This window comes from Melopsittacus undulatus, chromosome 2 (genome assembly GCF_012275295.1).
Source record: "Melopsittacus undulatus isolate bMelUnd1 chromosome 2, bMelUnd1.mat.Z, whole genome shotgun sequence".
NCBI classification, from domain to species: domain Eukaryota; kingdom Metazoa; phylum Chordata; class Aves; order Psittaciformes; family Psittaculidae; genus Melopsittacus; species Melopsittacus undulatus.
Genome location: NC_047528.1, coordinates 116894211 through 116917224, shown reverse-complemented (window position 1 = coordinate 116917224; position 23014 = coordinate 116894211). Strand labels below are relative to the sequence as shown.

Here is a 23014-nt window from a genome sequence, read left to right as displayed (position 1 = left end):
TAAGAAGAAGTATTACTTAAGACTGTTATTATCAATATGTACATATTGATGTATATTTATATGCCAATTTCAATGACACATGATGATACACAAGTGTGAATGATACAGGGTTTTAAAATGTTAAAAACTTGAGATTCTTGACTCTTCTAGGCACAAGACAAATTAAATGCATGCATAGGTCACCCTACTAGGCTGGTGCACAATTCTAAGCTTGTAATTATGTACTCCACCAAGAGAAAGATCTAAAAAGATCAATTTAAGTTGTTCAAGTATCCTATGTATAGCTTGAAAAGAAAGAAAGAGTAAGGTTACTCAAGAGTTTAATAGGATTCTGCACATTTAAAATGAGGAATTAGAGAAAACTTCTGCCAGTTTCTCCCAGAAAGTTACATGATAGATTTTGATTAGAAATGGACCTTTCACAAAAAAAAATGGCAAATTGTGAATTTAAGCATGGCCTTTCTGGGTTCACAGTAAATACCCCATGGCCCTTTCTAATAATGACTGTTGAGACAGTAAGTTTGCTCTAAACGCCTGTATCCAAACTTCACAAAATTCCTGGCTCAGGTATATCACATCTGCTCAGATGAGGAGATGAGTAATTTCAGTGTAAAAGACTGAATAATCTCAGAGTGAATATAAATATCAGTTGTATTTAAAGCTTTCAGAGTTTCAATTATAATGAACCTACCCCCCCCCAAACAAACAAGAAAAACCCAAATCAAAGGAAATTATAAAGTCCTAATCCAATGTTTCACATTGTATCTAACTTTGTTTCATCAAATCTAATTTTGTTTCCTATACTGGATTTGATACAGTTTTTATTATTTCAGCTTTGTCCCCACTAAGCACATTTGAGTAGCAGGGATTTTGTCACCATGATTGTTTCTGCTGCCAAAATTCCCTGGCACAAAAATCACAGAGACAGAGTAATGCTGTTCTAAGGCCTGCAACAGCTGCTGTGTTGAAAAGCTATTTTTACTTTAAATAAGGAGCTATACTGTACACTTCTGTACATTCGACTTTTAAGAGAATTCTGTTCTAGAGATACAAGTATCTTGAAGGGCAGAAGTGAGATACCTGGAAAGTCTGGCAGGTAGACAAGGAATTTTGCATGGTATCTTCTTTGTATGAACTTTATAAAGGCTGTTTAGAACCTGCTTCTGCTTTGCAATGTATGTAGTGCAGTCTGGATTTCATGAAGTAGGAAAAGAATGAGAATGAACTAGGGCAAAAGATGAAATGACTTAAACCCATGACAGCCATACCGTATACAAAGAATAACCATCCTCTTTATGTGTAGAGCTGTGCACAATTTGTGTGAAATTCATAGAAGTACTTACAGCCTGAAGGAACCGGAAAGACAGGATGTTGTCAGTTCCCCCCCATGAGTGCCTGTCTTCGTAATTTCCCTCCTCCAGCAAGTACTGATGGCCTTTGTAACGCTCCTTATCATAGGCAACCCATCTACAGCAAAGCACACAACAAAAGAGAAATAACCAAAAGCAAAACAACTACACACATGATTTTCTGTAACAAAAGGGGAAGACAACATCCTAAGAACACTGAAATGGGTATCACAGACTCAGGAAACAAAGCAATGCTTGTTTGAAATCACAACAGCACCCATGAACTGTTCTTTGTGAATCAAAATCCCACCATGTGATTCTTTCTCCTACAACAGTTTTATATGTGCAATGCTCCTTTACGTACCTCCTCTTGGTCAACCACGTTCCCAGTAACAGTATTTGCTACGCAGAGGCTGACCAAAACACTGTAAGCCACCAAATATGAATGATAAAAACCAAACAGATCCCTTCAGTGTATTAACAAATGGTGAGATTCTACACTTGCTGCAGCTGGCAACAAAATTAATGGTTTCAACAGAAAAAAATGTCATGTGCTAATACTGTTTCTCATTCTAATCTAAACATATATATATGAATAGAAAAGTGAACTGAATATATACAATATATTGTGTATGGAATATGTTTTAGCACTGAGGGAACACAAGTTTTTAAAGTATTTTGAACAAACAGATCAGGCTCAATGAAAAGAAGATATTTCCACATCACATTTGAAAACTCTGTTCTGAAAAAGTGCTTTAATGAAAGAAATGCTTGCAAGAAAGTTCCCTTGTAAGTATTAGAACTGCTGTACAAATTCTGTTGGCACTGGAATTTGGCAGGCAGGGATTGCTTTACTTTTAATACCATCTGGTTTACATTAATTCAGCTGTTTAAGTTACCACAGTATTGAAAATAAAAGCTGCCACAACAGACAGAAGGATGAGTTTTAATAATCTGAGGCTTTCCAGATAGCAAATACATCATGTATTTATGAATAGATTATCTGAACATTCATAGTTAAACTTAGTTTGAATTTCGTGCTTGCAAGATTCTGACAGCAGCCTGAAAGGATGTATGTTATCCAATCTTTACACTGAAATCCTCTAAGTAAAATGAATCTGAAAACTATTCTGTTGCTAAGCTGTTTGGCAGGAGTGAGCATCCTGCACACTTTAAGGAGTCTTATCCTGCTGGGTCTCAGGAAAGGCTGAAAGAATAACGTGTGGGGTTGGTAGCTTGCTAGAATAGCTGGCAATAGCTGGCTCTGAGTCTACCTTGTGACCAGACAGTGTTGCACAATCCTTTCTGTGAGTGTCTTGTAGGGCAACAGAGAATCAATCTCAGGCCTCAATGCAGGAAAATAAGGTAGATTCTTAATTCCAGATAACATATAACAGGTGGCAGAGGAAAACCATTAAGACAATAAAACAGTTTATAGACTTCAGAGGCATTAAAATGTCAAATTGAAGAGCGACCACACCTACCCAAGGTCCTTTTGGCAGCTTAAGTACAGACTATCAGAAGTATAAAGCAATATAAATTAAAGGTCTGTCATTAAGGAACAAAGTGGCCTAATTTATCAGCATCCAAGTAGTAAACACTCACTTCACACCTCACACATTCAGTTTTATCTTCCTATATTCCCTTAGACAGATAAACCATATCTATATCTGTAGGCTTTGTGGCTCTCTGAACTAACCCCATCTGAATGGCATCTTGGTGCTCAGGCTGAGATCCCCAGCACTACAGGTGGCCAATGAGAAAGGTGTCCAAAGCCCAATACTGGTGCAGTGTCATACTACCCTATGCATAAAATTTGCAGCCTCAACATCTCTGCACCTTTCAACTTTCTGGCTCCCTGACCCCCAACCTGAACAGCATCATGGAACTGAGGCTCACTTCTCCAGCACCATGGGTGTCCCACATGAGAAAGGTGTGCAGGAAACAATGCTGGTGCAGTGCCATACTCAGCAGGCATTTTACAGCCCCAGTATCTCTGGACCTGTAGGCTTTGTGGCTCTTTGAACCGTAACCCTCATGATACCATAATACTGAGGCTGTGGAGAAGCAGTTTTACCCAAGGATGCTAACAGACAAAAGAAAAACATATTCTTTTAGAAATATTTTACTAGTGATTCTAATCACCACTTTGCACTTAGCATTTAGTTATGATTTCCCACTTGAAAGTAAGTCAATATAAAAGTGAAATATACTTACACTCCACCAACTACACGTATTGATCCAATTTCCTTAAATTCCTCTTCATTACCAAACAGAGCTGGGACAGAACTGATGTTTTCTGAAAACTCTTTGGACCATCCTCCAAAGTGGGTTTTCTCATATATTATTATCTAGAAAACACAATATTGAACAATGGCTTGAGTATGCTGTGAGCAGTAATTTGCACTTTAGATGGGTGCACTGCTACAGGGTGTGGAAGACATCTTATCCATCACTATGGAAGAAAATTCAGGGTTGCATTCCTCAGTCCTTCTGATTCTTGAGTGCCCTAGAAGCTGAAGAGACACTGTTTGGATTTAGATAGTCCTGTCAGGCTATTTGCAGACATTTCCACAGAAGGATACTTATCCATGCAATTCTACATACATAAACGTACTCTGCAGCTATACAACTGTAATTTATCCTGTAATCCTGTGCCTGGACAGTGTTTATTAGCCTTCAGTGAATCCTACATGGTCACAGCTAGACACACAGAGTGTAATCCTTCACAAGCAGACAAAAGGTCTTTCCCTGTACTTTGCTGAAATGGTTTCGGTGACTGCAGTTAACACCTTCTTAAGGTTGCTCATCTGCTGAGCACACATACCAGGTATTAACAGTATTAATATTTATTGCAATATTTATTAGAAAAATGCCTCTGTCTTGCATGTATTTGCATCATAAAACTAACCTAAAGCGTTAGTATTCTTGTGGAGACCAAGAAAAAGAAGGGAAAAGGAGCAGTAACTCTGGATTAGCTTTCTGCTGCTCAAATCACAAAAGGATCACGATCCCTCTCACAACTCTTGTACTGGGACAGGGTATAGGAAGGAAGGGTCCTATTCCTGTCCCTTCCTGTCCTCCCCCCTCCCTTTTTTTAAAGCTGGTATGTTCAATGGGAAGAACTCTCCTGATCCCCATCCATTAGTGACTGATGTATCAAGTCAGGAAAATTCACCATATTTTGTGTAAGTTTTACAATTCTTCAGCAAATTCATGTTCTATTTTGTGAAAATCAGACTATTGCCACTTTTGCAACTCATGAAACACTAGTAAGAAAGCAGGCTTGACACAGCATCAGTGGTTTTTTTTCTTCAGCAGCAAACACTGAATACTTAAAATCAAACATCATACACCCAACAAGAAGAAAACAGCTTAAATAAAGGTTTTGTATTCCCAGCGTGCTCACATTTTATCAACATCTTCAGTGCTTACCTTGACATTCATTGGCATTTGTACCTTTAGTCCACCCTAAAAAAGAGACAGGGAAAAGGGGGAAATAAATGCATTTATATAAAACTTGAAATTATACTTTGACATGTATTTTATAGCACTTATAGTACTTTCACACCACAAAGTCTTTGTAATTATACTCACTGCTTTCAGTGTTGCCTGAATGAAACACTAGTTCAAATGCACTGATAATTCATAAAGACCAAGGACACTACAAACCTGTCCTGCAAACAAATCAGTGCATTGACAAGCCTGCAGTGGTGAAAGCAACTTAAAAATACTCCTTTACTGTCTTAGCAATCTAAAGCAAGTATTTACTACTTTAAACTAATTCATATTGGCCAAATTTTTAAATTAAAATATAAAGCTTTGTTGTATATATTTCAATTTCTTAAGAAAAGATGGTAGAATACTAAGAAACTAAAAGCACCAGAAGAGAGAGAAAATATGGGCAGACATATGCATATCTGTGGTCAAAGAGCAAGTATAACAAATGGATTTCCTCTGGAAATGTTAGTGAATGATGTTCTGTGAAGGAACAAGACACCTACCTCCTATGACTGACTAAAGAGATAGCTGTTCAGTCTTACTCCTTCATGGCTTTTAAACTCTCTTTCTTTAGGCTTGTTATGTATACAGTAGAACTATTATACCCTTCCACACCTCTCTCATATTTTATTATCCCTCTCAGTTCTGTATCATTTGATTTCCACTCATCAAGAGCAGTTTCCCAGGAATACAACCTAGTTAATCAGTCATTCCCTCTGACTACATGGTTCTACTTGGGCAGACGCAGAAGCCCAGCTGCCCGTAGTGACTGCCATGCCATAACAATACTGCAAATGCACCTTGGCATGAGACAACTGTTAGTTATATGTATAAAGATTAACCTTGAAAGGACATTAGAACCCAAGTTGTATTTCGGTCAAAGCCTTCAGGAGAGCTCCTATAGGAAAAGGAAGGCACACAAATTATTAGGAATCATGCACGCCTCACCATTTTTAAGGGACGCAGAGATTTTACATCTGCTGAAGGGATTTCAGATGGTGAATCACATTCTTCCAAGACCTTCATCTCTCCCTTGTAATTAAAGTCTGAGTAAGCAAGCCATCTACAACAATAAGGACAAAGGACTTATTAATCTCATTAGATAAATTACAAAGATCTTATTAAAATAATTTTCCTTTCTGTCCTCATAAGACCTAGATAACGTGTTCTAGATACTGACAGTACATCAAAACAAAGCTCTATTTAAACACATTGGCAACATCAATGCTAAGAAGATCTCAAATTGTTTTTCCTCACTCCAAGCTAAACATAAATGAAAGAGAATTACCAATCTGTTCACTTACTTGAAGAAGCCAGTTTGGTACAGTGTGAGCATATAAAACCAATGTCAGTACTAAAGATGAAACGCATCAGATTTTACCTAGGATTGTCACTTTAGGAATTAAAAGGTTTCTGACATCAATTCCACTTAGTTATTTCAGTTATTAAATATGAGGATTTAGAACGCCTGCTTTGGAAAGCAGACTATTGTAATTTTGACATTATGATTTAAAATGCTGAGATTCCTTCAGAGTGTTTTAAATCAAAAAGCAAGCTGAATGTGAAAGTTGGGCACGTGGTTAAGTCAACCACATAAGGAATGGAGGAAAAGGCATTGATCCATATAGAAAACTATTTTCTTAAAACTTAACACACAGACACAAGCAGTTAAGTTACACTAAGTTCTACTGAAACTAAGAGTGCTTTTATTTCCCTCACCACCTCAAGCTTCACAAGCATTGTGAGACTGTGGAAAGGAAGGCTTGTCTCGTGTGAAAAGCAAACTTGACACGCTCCTAACAGATAATGTCATTCTGAAACCATTTATGAGAAGAGGCACAGAACTCCCAAACTTCAGGAACTGTGAAGTGTTGGCCATTTACCCAGGAAACAGATTATTCTGCTCAATACAGGAAATGCTGGGTTACCAAGGGGCCTGTATCATACTGCATCACCCCTCTCCAGAAAGTCAGGATATGGCTGTAGCTTGAGAAATGCTTGGATGATGTAGTATTAGTTTTCTGGTATTCAGCCGTAGTGTTAGAGTGAGTAGGGAAACAGTATCTATTTGCCAATGAACTAAAAGCTAATTATAGCCGAGCTGCTTCTTCTATTTATAAAGCCACTCAAAGATGGAATTACAGAAAACTGCCAGCAACTAGAGTACAAATGCTTCCAAAAACTTGGTTTCACTCCTAGAAGCCCACACAGCACAATGCTTAAGCACATTGCTGAGAATATATAGCGTATGTTAACTGATTTGTAGTAAGATCCCCCAAATACTGTTTCATCCCATGATGTTGCTGCCAAAATGCTACTAAAAACGTCCAGTACTCACACTCCTGATTTGACTTTTATATAAGGGTTTTTCTCAACATCCAGGTCTTCTAAATTGGCAACTGCACCCTGTATGCAGATAGGAAGTCCCTCTGTACTACCAGCTGCCAGGCAGAACTCTACCTCTGGAACGCCACAGTCCTGCGGAGACAAATCAAAGGGTAAGTCTTATCCACACTTACAGAATCTGCCCCATTGCAATGGGAGAATAACCAGTAATGTTTCCTTCTTTTTTTTCCATTTTCTCACCTTCTAATTTAACTCCAGGCTTCACACATTGTATGGGTTTTAGTCTTCTTTTAAGTGAAGACTTGAACTTTTAGTAAAGCAAAGGGAAGCAAATCTGCAGCTCCCATGAACTTTCAAAGAACTGTGCATTTATGCCTGCTGGGCTACCTTCAAAAAGCTCAGTTTAAATGCTCTCCAAATAAAGGATATGACAATATTCAATGACAAACGAATCATGCATATAATATACCAAGCTTTTTAAAGACAGTGCTTCCATAATACACGTACCACGTGCATGCATAACTAAAACTTCCTAGAAATGTCTACTACAATCTCACCTCCCTCCCCCAGTGCTAATTAAGTTTTGTATGCATCCAACTATGGTTTCAAGCCATATGAGTCCAATTTTCTGTCATGCCAAATAAATCTACAGGATTTTAGACAAAGAAAGAAAAAGATCAGTAACAGAAAATGTTTGTTTTGTTAAGTAGACACTTGAGCAATTTTCCTGTTACTATGGAGAAACCCCTGTTATCTTAGCAAGGGTTTTCTACTGATAGATACCATGTTGGAGAACAACTTGTTGAATGCATGATTTGCAGGGGTTGTATTGAACCAAACTGATTTAATAAAATTTATATAGAATGCATTACCAACACTTCATTCAAACACATCATGAATCAATGAGGACCTTCTATACGGTTCTGCTTCAGTGGTGTGTTACAGAAAAGCCCTCCTGTTACAGTGAAAGGCAGCTCATGTGCTTATAGTTTACTCAGCTGTAACTGGAGCCCTTCAGATCTCAGTGATAACTTCAAAGCACCATTCCCCTTACTCTTCCAACACACAGGCACATTTGCATTAGGCCAAAGGGCTTGGACAACATAGAGGTGCTAAATGTGTCTTGAGGAAGATGCCCCTTGCGTGTACATTAGAGAAGAGGGACAAGAAGCTGTCCCTGAGGGTACACTCAGAGAAACACATGGTTACTGAATTTGTTGAGGACCCAGGCATGGTCCATGATTGAGATCCTACATGGCCTGAGGCTTCTTCCAGACCCTGAAGGGCAGAACACAAGAGCTTGCATAGAAACCAGATAACAAGGCACAAAAGCTCTTACAGTTAGAGCACCTCATCTCATGACACCACCTTCATGCTCTCCTTCTTCACATAGGCATTGGGTGGAGCTTTCAAATGATGGAGTAACATCCCACCTAGAAATACACCTCTTTGGTCAGCAAAGTTTCTTTCAGTAATTATTTAACTGCCAGTAATAAATATGGCAATTATAATAGATGGACTTCAGGATATTACTTCACTTTCCATGAGACCTGAAGTAACACAGTATACTGTTTTGGCAACCCTCCCTTACGCACAATTGTGTTTCCCCTGTATTGTACCTTGCAAACAATGCACATCATTTGTTTTTAGAACAAAAACTGCAATACCAGATTCAGATGAGCAAACCCAGAAAAACTAGGAAAAAAAGACTTTCTAGTACAATGTTATTTTATGCAAAGTGCTAAGGAACAACATTCCTCAATTCTAAGTATAATGCTAGACCAGTTTAAAACAGAAAATCTTTTCATAGTTTTCACATATTAACTGTGATTTAAGAAGCTACAAAGACATAAAGTTTGTGGGTTCTTTCTAATAACACCTGATATGTAATACGGCTGAAACCCATCAATCCAATGATAAAGCCTGATACAGAAAACTAGAAGTTGCACCTATAAGAATTCCACAAGTTATGACTCTAGACTCCAATAGTTTCAGATAAATTCTGAAGCAAAGTACCTACAAGCCTAGACAAGCAGCAAAATAAAGCATCTTTGCCTGTGGGCTCAGACAGAATATGAGACAGAGTATGTTTAATTTTACTTCAGTAGCAGGTTGGATTTATTTCTTTTGTTTTGGTTGGTTTGTGGGTTGGGTTTTCCCCCCTTATTTGAAGTCTGCAGAAAAGCCAGTCTGTGTTCTCCTTTTCAAGTCTGCTCTCTTGACTTGGAAGCTTACGACGTAGGCTCCACCTCAAGAGATGAGGAATGTGTAAGTTCTCCAAAGGGTAGGTAAAGCACAGGCACTCATGTTAAGATCTCTCCTGTTTACCAACATCTCTCTCAAGCCAGATTTTGACAGTCATGAAAAAGAAGACTCATTTTATGGTATTTTTACGTGCACTAGATTAAGACCACAATATCTTTTCATGAAGTGCTACACAGTAAGCTGAGGCTGTCATCAAAAGCTATTAAAATGTATATTTTTAAAGGTAATAACATGTTTCAGCAAGAAGCACATTAAAAAAAATGTGCTTAGAAAATATAAAGTCACAAATATATATTTTGACTTAAATACTGAGTTAAATTTACATATGTTAATTCACAGACTGCACAAAAAGGTAAAATTTAGGATTTCTCTATGATGTGAACACTATGCATCTGCAGATGTACACTCAAGTACTATGCCATTAATTTATATAATTTAAGTATGTGAGCTTTAGCTTGGTAAATATTTGCCCTAGCATGTTCCTATTTGTCTGAACATATTTAATAGGCATCATTACTTTCAGAGGCTTCTTTAGCTCTCCTAATAAAGCCACCATCTTCAGAAACCAAATGACAACCACACAAATATGATAGCGTTCAGGCTGAGAACGAGATCCTTCAGTCTGAAGCCCTTTCATTTGCAAGGCGTCAAGATTTTGACATAAGATACTCACATGCAAAACTATCACCACAGTGTTTTAGGCCATATCCCAAACTGGCAAGTTTTCTCCCTTTAAGTGCCCTGGCCCTGCCACCCCCATCACATGCAGTCAAAACTCATATATTTATTATCCTGCTGACACGTCAGGCAAAAACAGAATAAAAAGCATAGCAAACAGATTAACTATCTGTGCTCATTTCCAATGCTAATATAAAACCAGCAGATGCTCAGGTAGGTCACAGCCTCCAGGCACCACACTCTGTCTTCCTTCACTCTGTGGTACTCTCCTCCTACCTCCCACAGAGTCATCAGCAGTGCCTCTGCTTCCCTCATGGTCTTTTGGGAGCAGAGGTCCTTACAAAAGCATGGGGAATATTTGTACTAGCTCACAGAGAACAAATACTTGCAAAACAGTAACACGGTGACCAGCAGAAAGGTTAAGGCTTCCTCAGAAGAGGGTTAAGGTGACCCTCAAGACCTTAATGTGAAATATTACTCTTTGGTGGCATGACATTCCTCTAGGGCAACCAAGAGTTCCATCAGAAGCAACAAACCTAAAGCCTTCAACCCTCTCAAGGTGGTCTTGGCTGTTTATCCTTCTTCTGGATCTAGGATCACAGGTCTAACAGAGTAGCAGGGCTAGATAATTTCATCACTGTTAGGTCTTCTCCTTAGACCTGAAAGCTGTGGTGACAAATGATCAAAATGGGCTACCTACATGATGTAGCCTTTTATGTCAACAACCGGACAAAGAATGAGTGCAGTATGGTTGCTTAAGCTGAATATGAAAACAATGATGACAGAAGAGTCTATTAAAAAACTGGCCTAATTACTTCTGGTATCCACATAATTGCTTTTTAATACAGTCTAGACATGCATCTTACTTCTGATACTGTCCTGGGTTCAGCAGTAGCAATCATTTTTTCTCCTTGGTAGCTGGTGCAGTGCTGTGTTTTGACTTTCAGGCTGAGAACAGTTGCTGATAGCAAGTGTGTTTTGAGTTACTGCTCAAATGTTTGGTTTGTCCAAGGCCTTTTCTGAGCTCATGCTCTGCCAGGGAGGAGGGGAGGAAGGACAGACAGGACATGTGACCCAGGCTAGCCAAAGAGGTATTCTATACCATAGCACGTCATACCCAGGAGGTAACCGGGAGAGACTCAGAAGGGCTGGGACTCTGGGGGGATGGAGGAGGTATCACTCAGTGCTCGGTGGGGCAGAGTGGAGTGAGTTATGGGTCGGTGGCTGGTGAGGTGGTGTATTCTCTTCACTTGTTATTGGTTTTAATCATTAGTATTTGTAGTAGTAGTGGCAGTAATGATTTATGTTATACCTTAGTTTTTAAACCGTTCTTATCTCAACCCATGGGGGCTACATTCTTTGGATTCTCCTTCCTTACTCTCTGGGAGTTGGGGAAACAAGGGCGGGAGTGAGTGAACAAGCTGTGTGGACATGGTTTTAAACCATGGCAGATGCACAGCTTGTCCCTATATGTCAGCTTCTGCAGCATTTCTTTATTTTAAATCGTACTCTGTTGGTCCTCCAGCCTTTTTTACTCACTCATAATTCTTTCTCCCCAGTGCTCCTGCTCTGTACCACTCTTGCTACCACCCATCACCACCAAACCAAACTACAAAACACCACAGGGCTGAGAAGAATATTAAGGAAATGAATTCTTACTGGCTTATAATTCTCTATTCCCTATAATTACAGCTAGCAAATGATACAATCTGAAGCTGCTGGCTGTCTTCCTATTGCATGTAACAAAGTAGTCCCTGCTTCAATTAATAACTTTCCACCTAGCAAACCACACAAATGACACACACCCTTTATGTAATATTGTGAACACTGCCATTACAAAAGAACTTTGCTTAAGGAGAGTCCACAAGGAATCCAGTTATTCCCTGCCTAACTATCTTGCAGACAGCAGTTAGAAACTGCTGTTTCAGATCTCTTGTCACCTTCCAAAATAGGGGTTTACAAGATTACTACAGAATGGAAACATCAGCAACTCTTCTCAGCCCTTGTTTTCAGGAAAGTAATATTAAACACTCTTTTTGGTCTTCAAGAATCAGGTAGATAAAACCATCCATTTCCATGAGACTAATATTTGTATTTGCAATAGACCAGAGAACTGACTTGGCTAAACAGACCAGGCTGCAGGAGCTGCATTGAATCTGTGTGTGCAGGCAGATTTTGCTAGCCTAGGCTCATGCTGACTTGCCTTAGTAGAGGTTCAGACTCTACTTCAAATAGGTCTTCGCTTTACAAGTTGCACAGTCTGTTCCTTTGAGATCTCCCCCCCTACTTCTCCCAATTCCTTCAAATTAAACACACGTGCATACCTCTAATGCGTATCCACAGTAAGTCAAGCCACAAGCTAACCGCAAAGCTAACGGAATCTCTGCTTTTTGTGGAGGCTTGAAGCCAAATCAGAGCATAAAGCTACTGGCAGACTGGTTCTCAGCTCACTAGCATCCACCAGTAAAAAGTAAAAATAACACTAAATGTACCTCCTACAGTTTCTTTAGTAAGCATCTGAGTTCCTCTTCCTGGCAAGACATTTTCTTCTCAAATACTTAGCCAGTTTGCAAATCTGCTAATTCAAGGCATCTGAGCAGCCATTAAACAAGCACCATAAAAAGCCACTTGAGGAATCAGAAGTCAGACAGACACACAACCAGTATGACCCAAGCAGGCAGGGGAAAAGCCTACAGTGAAGTCCTCCCAGCAAACCATACCCGATAGAGGTTTAAGTCACATGAGAAACAATGTTGATTACTGAACTAGTGCACTGTAACAAAGCTTTCCATCTGTGTTCCATACAAATGAACCCCATACTGGAAGATAAACAATGCTCAAACCTACTCAGCTGTATTACAAAGGCTTTAGTAAGCATGACAAAGCTCACCAGTGTCTTTTCTACGCAAGGGTTTTCTTTGATACCCGGTTTCCCTTGGCTTCAGACCAGAGTTCCACATGTTATTGTGGCATTTCTTTAAGTATTTAGCTGCCTTCCATGTTATTGATCAATATTCAGATTCCAACTGGTCAAATGCTTTTAATTTGTGTAGCTCAAATAAATGTTCATTACTGATGCCTTTAGTCACCCTCTTTTGTATTTATTTAAGTCTATAAGAGAATGAAAAAGCATTTCTAACTGTTTGACATTATGCCCCCTATTGATGACAAAAAGACTATCTCCATTTTAAAATGACCTCTATACCAGCAGAGAACAGAGAAACCCTACTTGTTCTGAAAAACTCTTCACATTGTGATACAAATGACAATTCACTTGCAGTAAAGGACCATTACCCTGTGAATAACTGGAATGTTGCGCTAAACAAGAGCACTAAGTCTTCTTAAATCACAAGATCTGGTAAATATATTCCTCATTCACCGAAGTAACAATGGATGCATTATAGTTAGTTTCAGGCATCTGATTCCCATCTTTTCAACAAAGTGCTTTTCTGGCTGTACTCAGAGCCAGATGCTGTAGGTGTACCACTTGTCCACACAGACACCCTACCGACAGCACAAGGTTGTAGAGGGAGTGACAGTAATTCTGGGAGGCTACACTGTACAAATGGGATTGAAAACTCAACTACTAACTTCTTAAACGGGACCCAAACACTTCTCTGAGCAACAAAACAAAGATTAATTTATTCAATTTAAATGAATTTAACTGGACAGGTAAATATCTAAAAGGGTTTAACTTACTGTGTCAGGTAAAGGTGGTGGCAAATAAAGATAATCCATATGCTCATTATCTTCAGAAAGAAAGGGAAACTTACCATAGCAAAATCCCTAGAATTTATCTTGAAAGTGAAAGAAGTGATTCATAGCAAATGTCATTAAGATCAGAAACACAGCATATACACATTGTCCATTGTTAGCAGCATACCACCATGGCCAACAAAGTATTTACATACGCAAGTACATTATTAACAAAGTCTATACCTTTGTTACGTGCTTCACTGAACCAATTGTGAGGTTTCTTCGATGATGTTTCACGCCTGGGAGATCCCAAAGGTGATCCAGCACAACCTCTCCTTCTTCTAGTACACACTTCCGACCCTGGAACTTTGGTTTCTCATAAAAAATCCAACTGTAACAATGATATCATGAACTGAGTTGTTGCAGTTAGGTAAGACTGTTCTTATACAGCACATGCTTTGTGCTGTTCAGTAATGAGCTCTTCTTATCAAGCCAACTATCCCACCTTTCTTATCCTATACCTCAGTAGTCACATTCAATTCAGATAAATATGGGGCTTGTACTTCCGCGCTTTCAACGTAAAACACATAGTTCTCCTCCAGGACATAGCCTAACCCAACTTAAAACATCAACTGCATAAGAAAAAAAGCTAAACCACAATGTAAATAGAAAGCCTTGTTTTACCAGAACAAATACATTAATTGACACATCAAAACATGCCCTGTTCAGGCAGATACTATGCAAGGCATAAAACATTTACATACAATCATGGCATTCAGTATTTCTTAGGACATGAAATAAATGTATGCAAAGCCAAACAAGGCTGCTTCAAAACTGTATCAATGTGACATGCATTGTTACTATGGCTTATTATCAGAAACATTCACTGTAAGCCTCACCATTTAAATTCCAATACAACTGACATGGTCCCAGGCCCAGCTTCCCAAAGCAAACCAAGACACACTTGCAAAATCTACCTTAAAGGTACTTATATATCCTTCCACATCCACATTCCTCTAAACACCACATTACAAACAGCAGCTGAGATTGTTCACTTTATGGTTCTTTTGCAACAGCTACTGTGTAATGGAACTGAACTGTAAAAGAAACATTTTCTTTGGCATACACATGCTTCTTGCGATGCTTATGGCTGTACTGTCTTAGCACTTCAGGCAGGAAGTCTAAACTTACTTGTGGTTCTATTAGCAACTCTCTGTTTGAAGCTAGTTCCCAGGAGAAACAATTTACTTTTTTTTTGTACTGCAGCATTTGAAGCCTTGTTTCAGCTTTTTTTCACTGGTATCAGTCTAATTACAAAGAAAGAAAAAGACACTCTTGCAGATCAGATGTGTGTCATAAATAAATGCAAGTACAAGAGAAACATACACAGTCTTTCAGAAACTATTTAAATATGACCTGGATTTCTTACCATCCTCTAATTATCCTCAGTAATGCTCCAATGGGAAAGATCCAGGACGTGGCATCTAGCACATCAGAATGAACTTCTTGTTTACTTTTGTCACCATAAATATCATAAATAATAATCTGAAACAAAATACAATGCATACAAATAAGGTTCCATTGCAACATGCAGTGTAGACAGTTATTTTCTGCATGGAACAAAACCTATTCAACTTTTTGCCCAAGTATATGCATCATTAACAACTAGGAAACATATGACAAATGACTGCATGTATCATATTGATCTATGTGACACAAATTCTGCTTACTTACCTTTCCTGGTCTTGGATTATATTTGAGACTTGCCCTGTCAATGAGGTTCTGAAATTAAAAGGACATGGAAAACAACTATTAACATCTACAACAGTAGCACGAAGCATAGACAGATTATTCTGAGTTCACTATTTCTATAAACATATGCATCTGTAGAAACAGTTGCAAAAACATCAGAGCAGAAACAGAGACTTGTTTCACTGTCATCTAGAGTTGATGTAAAACAATCAAACAATAAGCAGAAAGTGTAAGTGCTAGAAAGGAAGAACTATTGTAAAAGTTATAACTTCTGGAAACGCATTACCATTTCTCAGCAAACAATAAACTATGTATCTTAACAGTGGCAAAACCAAAAGAGACCTCTAACATAGGCTGAAATATTCTCAACATCATGGAAAGATTTTCTTCAGTTACACAATTTGTCTATGTGTCATTTTCAGTTTCTAAATATTGAAAGAACTGTTCCCATACCCTCATTTGCCATTGCTTTATATAAGCTATAAATAACTATCTAAATAAAAATGCTCATCTTTGGAAGCAGCTACATTTCTTACGTGTTAATCGAGCTACAATTGTAGAAGACCACAATAAATCGTATTTATTAGCCCAGTAAGCAGATGTTTGTTTTTTTTGGACAATAGAGCTCTACTAATCTCAGAAGTGGAATAAAATAACACTTTTGATGCAAAATTCCATCTTCTTCAAGCTGAAATGTCCTTAACATGGACAAAGATGTGTTTTTCTAATATACAGACTTGCTCTTATGCATATAAACCCAAAACAACCTCTGATCTTAAACAGCTTAATTACTTTTGTTTATGATAAAAGAATTAACCTTAAAAAGGGAGTAAGCAGAACAGGGAGAGAGTAATTTGGAATCGGGGCTAATCGCTTTGATTATTAATAGTAGGTGACACAACATCTTACCGCTGACAACTCTCCCAGTTTTGGCATGGTGTTGTCTTGAGACCAATGAATCTTTGGCAGAAACATATCCTGGAGAAGGCTTCCAAACCTGGTTCCCTTCTCAGAGGGGCAACTGCTGGCAGATTTCAAGTACTGGTAGTACACACTTGGAGGAGGATGCTCTAGAGCAGCACTAGCTTTCTGTGGAACTGGCTTACAAGGTGTTTGACTGGGGGGAGCTGCATCTGGAAACGGTTCTGGCTGCTCTTTAGAGTCAAGCTCTTTTGAAAGAGAAAGTGATTGTTCAGAAAACAAAGACCCATTTTGGTCATTTGATTGAAGGGTTGGTTTTAAATTTCCCTTCCACTGACCGGAAAAACAGTTTTCTTCTCTCTCAACATTAAGCGTATTTTCTTCATATGATGATTCATCCTCATCCTCCTCCTCCACTCCTTCCTCTTCCTCCTCCTCTTTACTGAACTGAGAAGTAAACTGTAAGCGCTCAGAAACTGACTGGAGAAGAGAAAGCACAGAAGCGTGGTCAGTGTTATCTTTAGATATTCCACTTGGGTGGCCTTCTGGTGACACATCTGTGGAAAGTAAATCTTCTTGAGAGCTGTCGTCTTCATATATTGGAGACAAAGAGAAAGGATATACTCTATAGCGCTTGGCCTCCACGCTCAGAAATGACTCTGAGCTACGGCTATCTGTTGCTTCATTCAGCTTGTTATCCTTCCCATAAAGGCAGGTTGGCTCATGCTTATTCTTTGCTCTTTCACACATTAAATGACCTATACTATCTGAACGCAAATCAGAAGAAGAAAGCAAACAAGTTTGCATGTCATCAGTTGAGACAGATTTGTTCTCAGTTTGAAGAGCACCTTCATAAATGATAGTGAAAGAACTGTTTTTCCCACTGTTCCATTAGTGGAGAAAAGGCCAAAACATCTGTGGATTCCTTCAGGACATCATCAGAATACAGACCATTTTCTTGAAGCTGATCATTTCTCTTCATATCTTCATCTTTCACCTGTACCTGCTGCAGATTCCCATTATTTTGGGCAACAGCTGTGCTGAAGCAGTTTTCCTCTTCATCATCCTCTCCAGTTACAGACAACTCAGGTACAATGAACTGTGTATTTAACCCAGCATCAACCTCTGCTATTTCACTTGCCCCTTCTGCTAGTTCCTCTTTACTCTCCACTGCCTTTAAATCTTCTAAGGTTGCTTTTACTTGTGCAGGTACTTCTGCAGTCTCTCTACTGCAGTGTTCAGGAAGTCTGTCCTCTGCCCTTTTTTCCAGAGACCCCCAAGCACTGCTTCTGTCTTTAGATTCACTCTGCATGCTGATACATTCTTCATCAGGCATAAAAGATGACAAATTATCATTTATAACTGGCTGCAATGAACACACCGGCATATTTGTATTACTGCAGGAATCCTTTAACTGCAATGACAAAAGCATCTCTTCAGTCACAGTAGCATCTTTATGTATTAAATGTAAAGATCCATCACATTTTCTATTAGTTGCTGATGCTCCAGCTTTGCTACACATCTCTGCTGCAGCCACATATTCACCCTCCTTTCTATTGTCTTTCTCTTTTACTGGTGTCATAAGATCTGATTCTGGCCTTGCTGAACTTCCAGTGGGTAGAAAACCATTTGCTTGACATGTAAACACATTATCTGGTATCTTTTCACCTCTCTGGGGCCAGTCTATGCCATTTGCCATATTATTTGGAAGCAAAGGAGGATCTGGGCAATCTGCCTTTTCGCAGTTTACAGTTACACTCCAGGTTTCTTTCTTTTCTGTTAGGTTCTGTGCTTTGGTAGGTAAATGGATATCCAGGTTAAAAACTGATGGTGTTTCAGCCTTCGGTTGAGGCTCGACCTTTTCAGAGGGCCTTTCACTGCCTTGCTGCTGACTGGATGCCCATTTCTGTATGGCTGAGTTAATGACTTCATCAACTGCTTCTTTTGCTTTTAGCATTAATGCACTGTGCAGGTCAGTTCTATCATGGGTGTAAGACAGCATCTTTGCATCTTGATGATTTGTTTCATTTCTTCTAACTGAAGATGAGCCTTCTCTACTGCTCTCATTAAAATGCTTTAATGACTGCACAGTTGACTGGACTTCTGCTTTCAGCTGCACAGTTTCAGCTTTCTGATCATGTAGAACATCCATATTTATTAAACTATCTTTGCTCCCACAAAGCTGACCAACACCAATGGCCTCTTTTGCTATTATTTCTTCTATAGCCAAGTGTAAAACTGAGTCCACTATTTCCTCAGCTTTTTTTAAACAAAACAGCAGCATCTTGGAATTTAGCATGTTCTTGTCCCTTCACATCATTATCTTCCCCTACCTCCTCAGAACACAGCTCATTCAACTCTGTAGGTGCAGCACCTATTTCAGGGGCTTCTGAGATAGGAGGACAGTAACCAAGTATCACCTGTCCTACTGCACTTCCACACGCACTCTCAGTACAGGCTGACTCAGATGCTGTTTCCAAAGACTTCAAAGGCATTGCCTCTGCCAAGACACTTCTGTCTGCCTGTTGCGTGCAGGAGGCCTCCTCTACAGCATCACTGGTTCTGTGACTGGGAGAGTTATTGCTCCCCTGAGCAATGCCCAACATTTGCACGGCAGAAAGGTTGGAGGCTTCTCTGGATCCCAGAGCAGGTGAAGTGGGGCTGGGGATGCAAACATGCCCCACATCTACTCCTACAGCAGAGCTGTCAAGTGTAGCTAGACTAAGCTCAGGTTCCAGGGAACCAGCTGGGCACGAAGCTCTTGGGTATCCTGAGCAAGGTGCCACCTTGGTCATTCTGTCCTCTGGAATTATTCTCCTAGGCTTAGCAGCTGGAAAAATCAGGCTGTCCTGTTGAGAAGCAGCAGACCATCTAGCAGTCTGGCCATTTTCAGAGTGAGTGGCAGGAGAAGGCAGTTTCCCTTGGTTGTCAGCTGAAGAATCAAGTACTGTGGGTGACAGCCTAAAACTTACTACTGCCTGTAAAATTAACACACCTATCTTCAGGAATGAGTGGAGATTCAGGAACGATGTCTACATCAACATCATCTTCACAGACAAAAGCAGAATGATTTGTCAAAGGTCTTCCTCCGTTTCTCAAGTAAGAATGAGAATCCTGATTTTTCTCCTTCATCTCAGAAATATGAGAGGGGAGTTCAAAGATGCAATCTTTACACTCAGGAGGAACAGAAGCAACCTCAGGCTTACCAGTCTTGTCAATTTTAGAAGTGGCAGCAGTACAATCATGTGTCTTGTCAACAGGGATTAAAGAGCAAGGTGCAGGCTTTGCTGTGTTACCTTCTGTGAGCGTAGCTAGTGGTTTTGCAGGAGTATCTTGAACACTTTCAAGGGAAACAGGACCATGGTTGTGGACAGTAATAGGATTTTCAGAGATGCTCATCTCTGTAGGCTCAAAGGCTTTGCTCTTCTCATGTTCAAGATCAGAACAAGGAAGAGTCTCTCTCTCACCTTTCAAACTAGCTTCTCTTTTCTCTACAGTTCTATTTTTGAGCTTGCAACTTGGATGTAGAGGAGCTGAACAACAGGCTCCAGTTTCAAAGGAAGGCTCATAAGTTACAGAGAGAGGTGCTGTCAGATCATCAAAGTCAGATTTCACACTTTCACACCCATTTACACATGATGATACATTGGCAAGGTTTCCCACTGCAACTTGAGGTAAAACCTTCACTGATTCCTCACCCTCAATTTCCAGACCAGGTAAAAAAGTCTGCTGTGCAGCAGTATCCTCAGAATTCTCCACATGGGTTAACTGGTGATCGCTTTGTGTAAGTACTGATTTCCCTAACAGCTCTTCATTACAAGTCCCCCTGTCCACGACAGTATCTTCATCATTTTTAACAGATGACACTGAAGTAGTTAGGTTACCTGCAGCTACACATTCTTCTCCTTTGGACTCCATGCTAAGCAAAGTAGGTACTTGTTCACTAAAAGGCAAAGGAACAGTAGCAATAAAGCTCTGTGGATTTTGCTCTCCTTCTACAGCTGCCACGATTGTCTGTGTATCACTTCTTGGATCACTGTTTTTATTTGCACTACCTGTATGCTGACCCACTCGCTGCTGAAATGTAGGGGTACTGGAATGAAGTCTATGGACATCCAATGGTAGCTCTGAGTGAAGATCCATTTGATGATTACAGCAAAATTCTCCCTTCTTCACCTGCAGTTCTTCATTAACTGTCTCACTTTTTGATTTGGGTGAATGTAAACAACCATCCTGCACTTCATGTGTGGCCACCTTATTAGCTGTTTTATTACAATCATTTTCTTCATCAAAGTTAGAAGAGGCATTTTTGTCTGTCTGAAACACAGCTTCTGCATCCCGCAGCAGCCCATCCTCTTTGCTGAACAAATCATTTGCAGAACCTGTTTTAAGGGAACTGGTAATCTGGGAAGTGGAACTGGTTAAGATCTCACCATTTCTACTACTAGTTGGTAGTAATGAGTCTAGTGAATATGTCCTTTTAACATTTGCTGCAGTTAAAGCAGGTGTAGGTCGGAGGTCTATCTCATGAGAAGTTGTGGCATTTGCTGTTATTTCATATTTACTGCTACCCATGCAGTGTTGAGCTTTACCAGACCTTTTCCTTCCCATTTTAATGGCAGAAGAATTTACTACGGCATCAACTTCATGACCTTTATCCTCATCTTCTCCATTTTCTTTATTAAGTGTTCTGATTTCAGAGGCACAGTTGTATGGATTTCCCCATTCTCTCTGACCACCGAAGCACCTGTGTTCTCAATACTTTCTTCTCCTTTTTCAGCTGTTTCTGACTGATTCTTCAGTAGCTGCCTAATCCTTGCAGAACCTCGATATGTTGCATAAGTGACTGCAGGGGCTTCTGGCTTCCGCTGTATCTGCCTGTAACAAGAATCATCATTATCAGCACAAGAAAGACTAAATAACCAGTGGGATAATAAAGGTTAATACAAACTGTAGATGATGTACAAATTTCCTCCATTGGTTAGCACAAACTCTGCACACCACTGTTTTCCTACTTTTCCTGCTCTTCTTAAATAGGGGTTTGTGTGACAAATGATACATACACACTACCATTTACTGAAAAAGTCAACTTAACTTCCAAATGCTGACTGGTCTAGCAGAAGGCAAGTGATGCAGTGACAGAAATAAGCATACTTTTGTGAAGATGTTATATACCCTAGTATATAGCAGGGTATATAACAGGTAAAGCAGGCCTATTCTTTAAAATTCGGGAAAAACACCTCTGTACTAATGTTGATTAAAATATTTAATCAAAACTTAAGATTTTTACCCAAGCTCTCAATATATTGTTATGGAAAGGATGATGAGAAGCAAAACATGTGGATAAAAGTATACAACAGGTGAAGCTTTCTAAACCACAAGATGGTAAGGAAAGAGACTGAATGGAGATCAGGTCAAAATGAGAACTGTTTCAGTGCTGGAAGAAATACCAAAGTAAGAAATGTGACATGGGATTGCTAGATCTAGGACATTCATTAGTCATAAATTTAACAGCAAAAAAGGTGAATGCAAAACCTAGCAAATAAGAAGAATCAGCATGGAAAAACTGTGATCCTGATCCTTCACTGCTCTTTCTGTATAATACTAGGGATAAATTCAGAGCCTGTCACTTCCAGTTTTCTGGAGGAGCAGTTTTTTCCTTCTCTTGTAAAAATAAAGACATCACAAATACCTTTCTTTCTAATGCTTCTCCTTTCCCCCCTTTGTCAGTTAAAGGATTCTTACGTAAATCAGGCAGTGAAATATGAATGGGACTATCAGCTTTTCCATTCCTCACCTTAGGAGAAAGCAGACTCTGAGACTGTGCCTCAACTCCATTCTGCCACAGCTTCCACCTAAGCTAAGAATAAACCCTTTCAAACTCTAATCCACTGTGCCCTATATCTGCTAACCTGGTGGCTGGAAGCAGCCATTCACCTGTCTGGGAAACTGCCTTTCCCCTTTCAGAAGGGTCTCCTTAAAAGAAACATTAGGTAGGATTCTGATTTCTTATATGAAAGCACTGCAATAGGTAAAAAGTATCTTAATGGCATTTTTAAAAGCTCTTTGCAGGTTACTATTGGTTCACATTTATTGAGAAGTTAGTACAGCTCTTGAGGATAAATAATTTAAGTGACAAAAAGAAGATAAACTCAACTAAGCAAAACAGAACAGCAAATTAAATGAGTATCATTGAGTAGCTGTAACTTCAAATATTATCAGTATGGATTTGGAGCATGTATTCTCTCAACACATACAGAAGAATATAAAAATAGAATGGATTTTCCAATCTGAAAGAGAATCTCTTTTTGCATAAGGCTTTAGAGGCCCAGATTCTTACTTCAATGTTATTTTGAAGAGGAAGCTTAGTATTATATAAAATCACAAGTGAACTCCCTTTTTGTGCAGTATTTGGACATGCAAAGAGTACAAGTGAACTAAAAGGGAAATTATTCATATCCATAAACATTCAAACATAAAGTCATTTATACACATATTTAACATTG

The 23014-nt window shown here is 39.2% G+C and overlaps 1 protein-coding gene across 1 annotated transcript in view; it reads right to left on the bottom strand.

Moving 5' to 3' along the window:
* The window catches only part of CRYBG3 (crystallin beta-gamma domain containing 3), a 43903-nt gene extending 26218 nt beyond the window's left edge, over nucleotides 1-17685 (bottom strand). The window contains exons 1-9 of the mRNA XM_034060060.1: nucleotides 16497-17685; nucleotides 15570-15617; nucleotides 15265-15380; nucleotides 14079-14226; nucleotides 7189-7328; nucleotides 5799-5913; nucleotides 4785-4820; nucleotides 3567-3700; nucleotides 1344-1467 (exon numbers count right to left, since the gene is read on the bottom strand). Of these exons, the coding sequence (XP_033915951.1) occupies nucleotides 1344-1467; nucleotides 3567-3700; nucleotides 4785-4820; nucleotides 5799-5913; nucleotides 7189-7328; nucleotides 14079-14226; nucleotides 15265-15380; nucleotides 15570-15617; nucleotides 16497-17315 (1680 nt within the window). The 5' untranslated portion in view covers nucleotides 17316-17685. The remainder of the gene's footprint in view (nucleotides 1-1343; nucleotides 1468-3566; nucleotides 3701-4784; nucleotides 4821-5798; nucleotides 5914-7188; nucleotides 7329-14078; nucleotides 14227-15264; nucleotides 15381-15569; nucleotides 15618-16496) is intronic.
* Between the last annotated feature and the right edge of the window lie 5329 nt (nucleotides 17686-23014).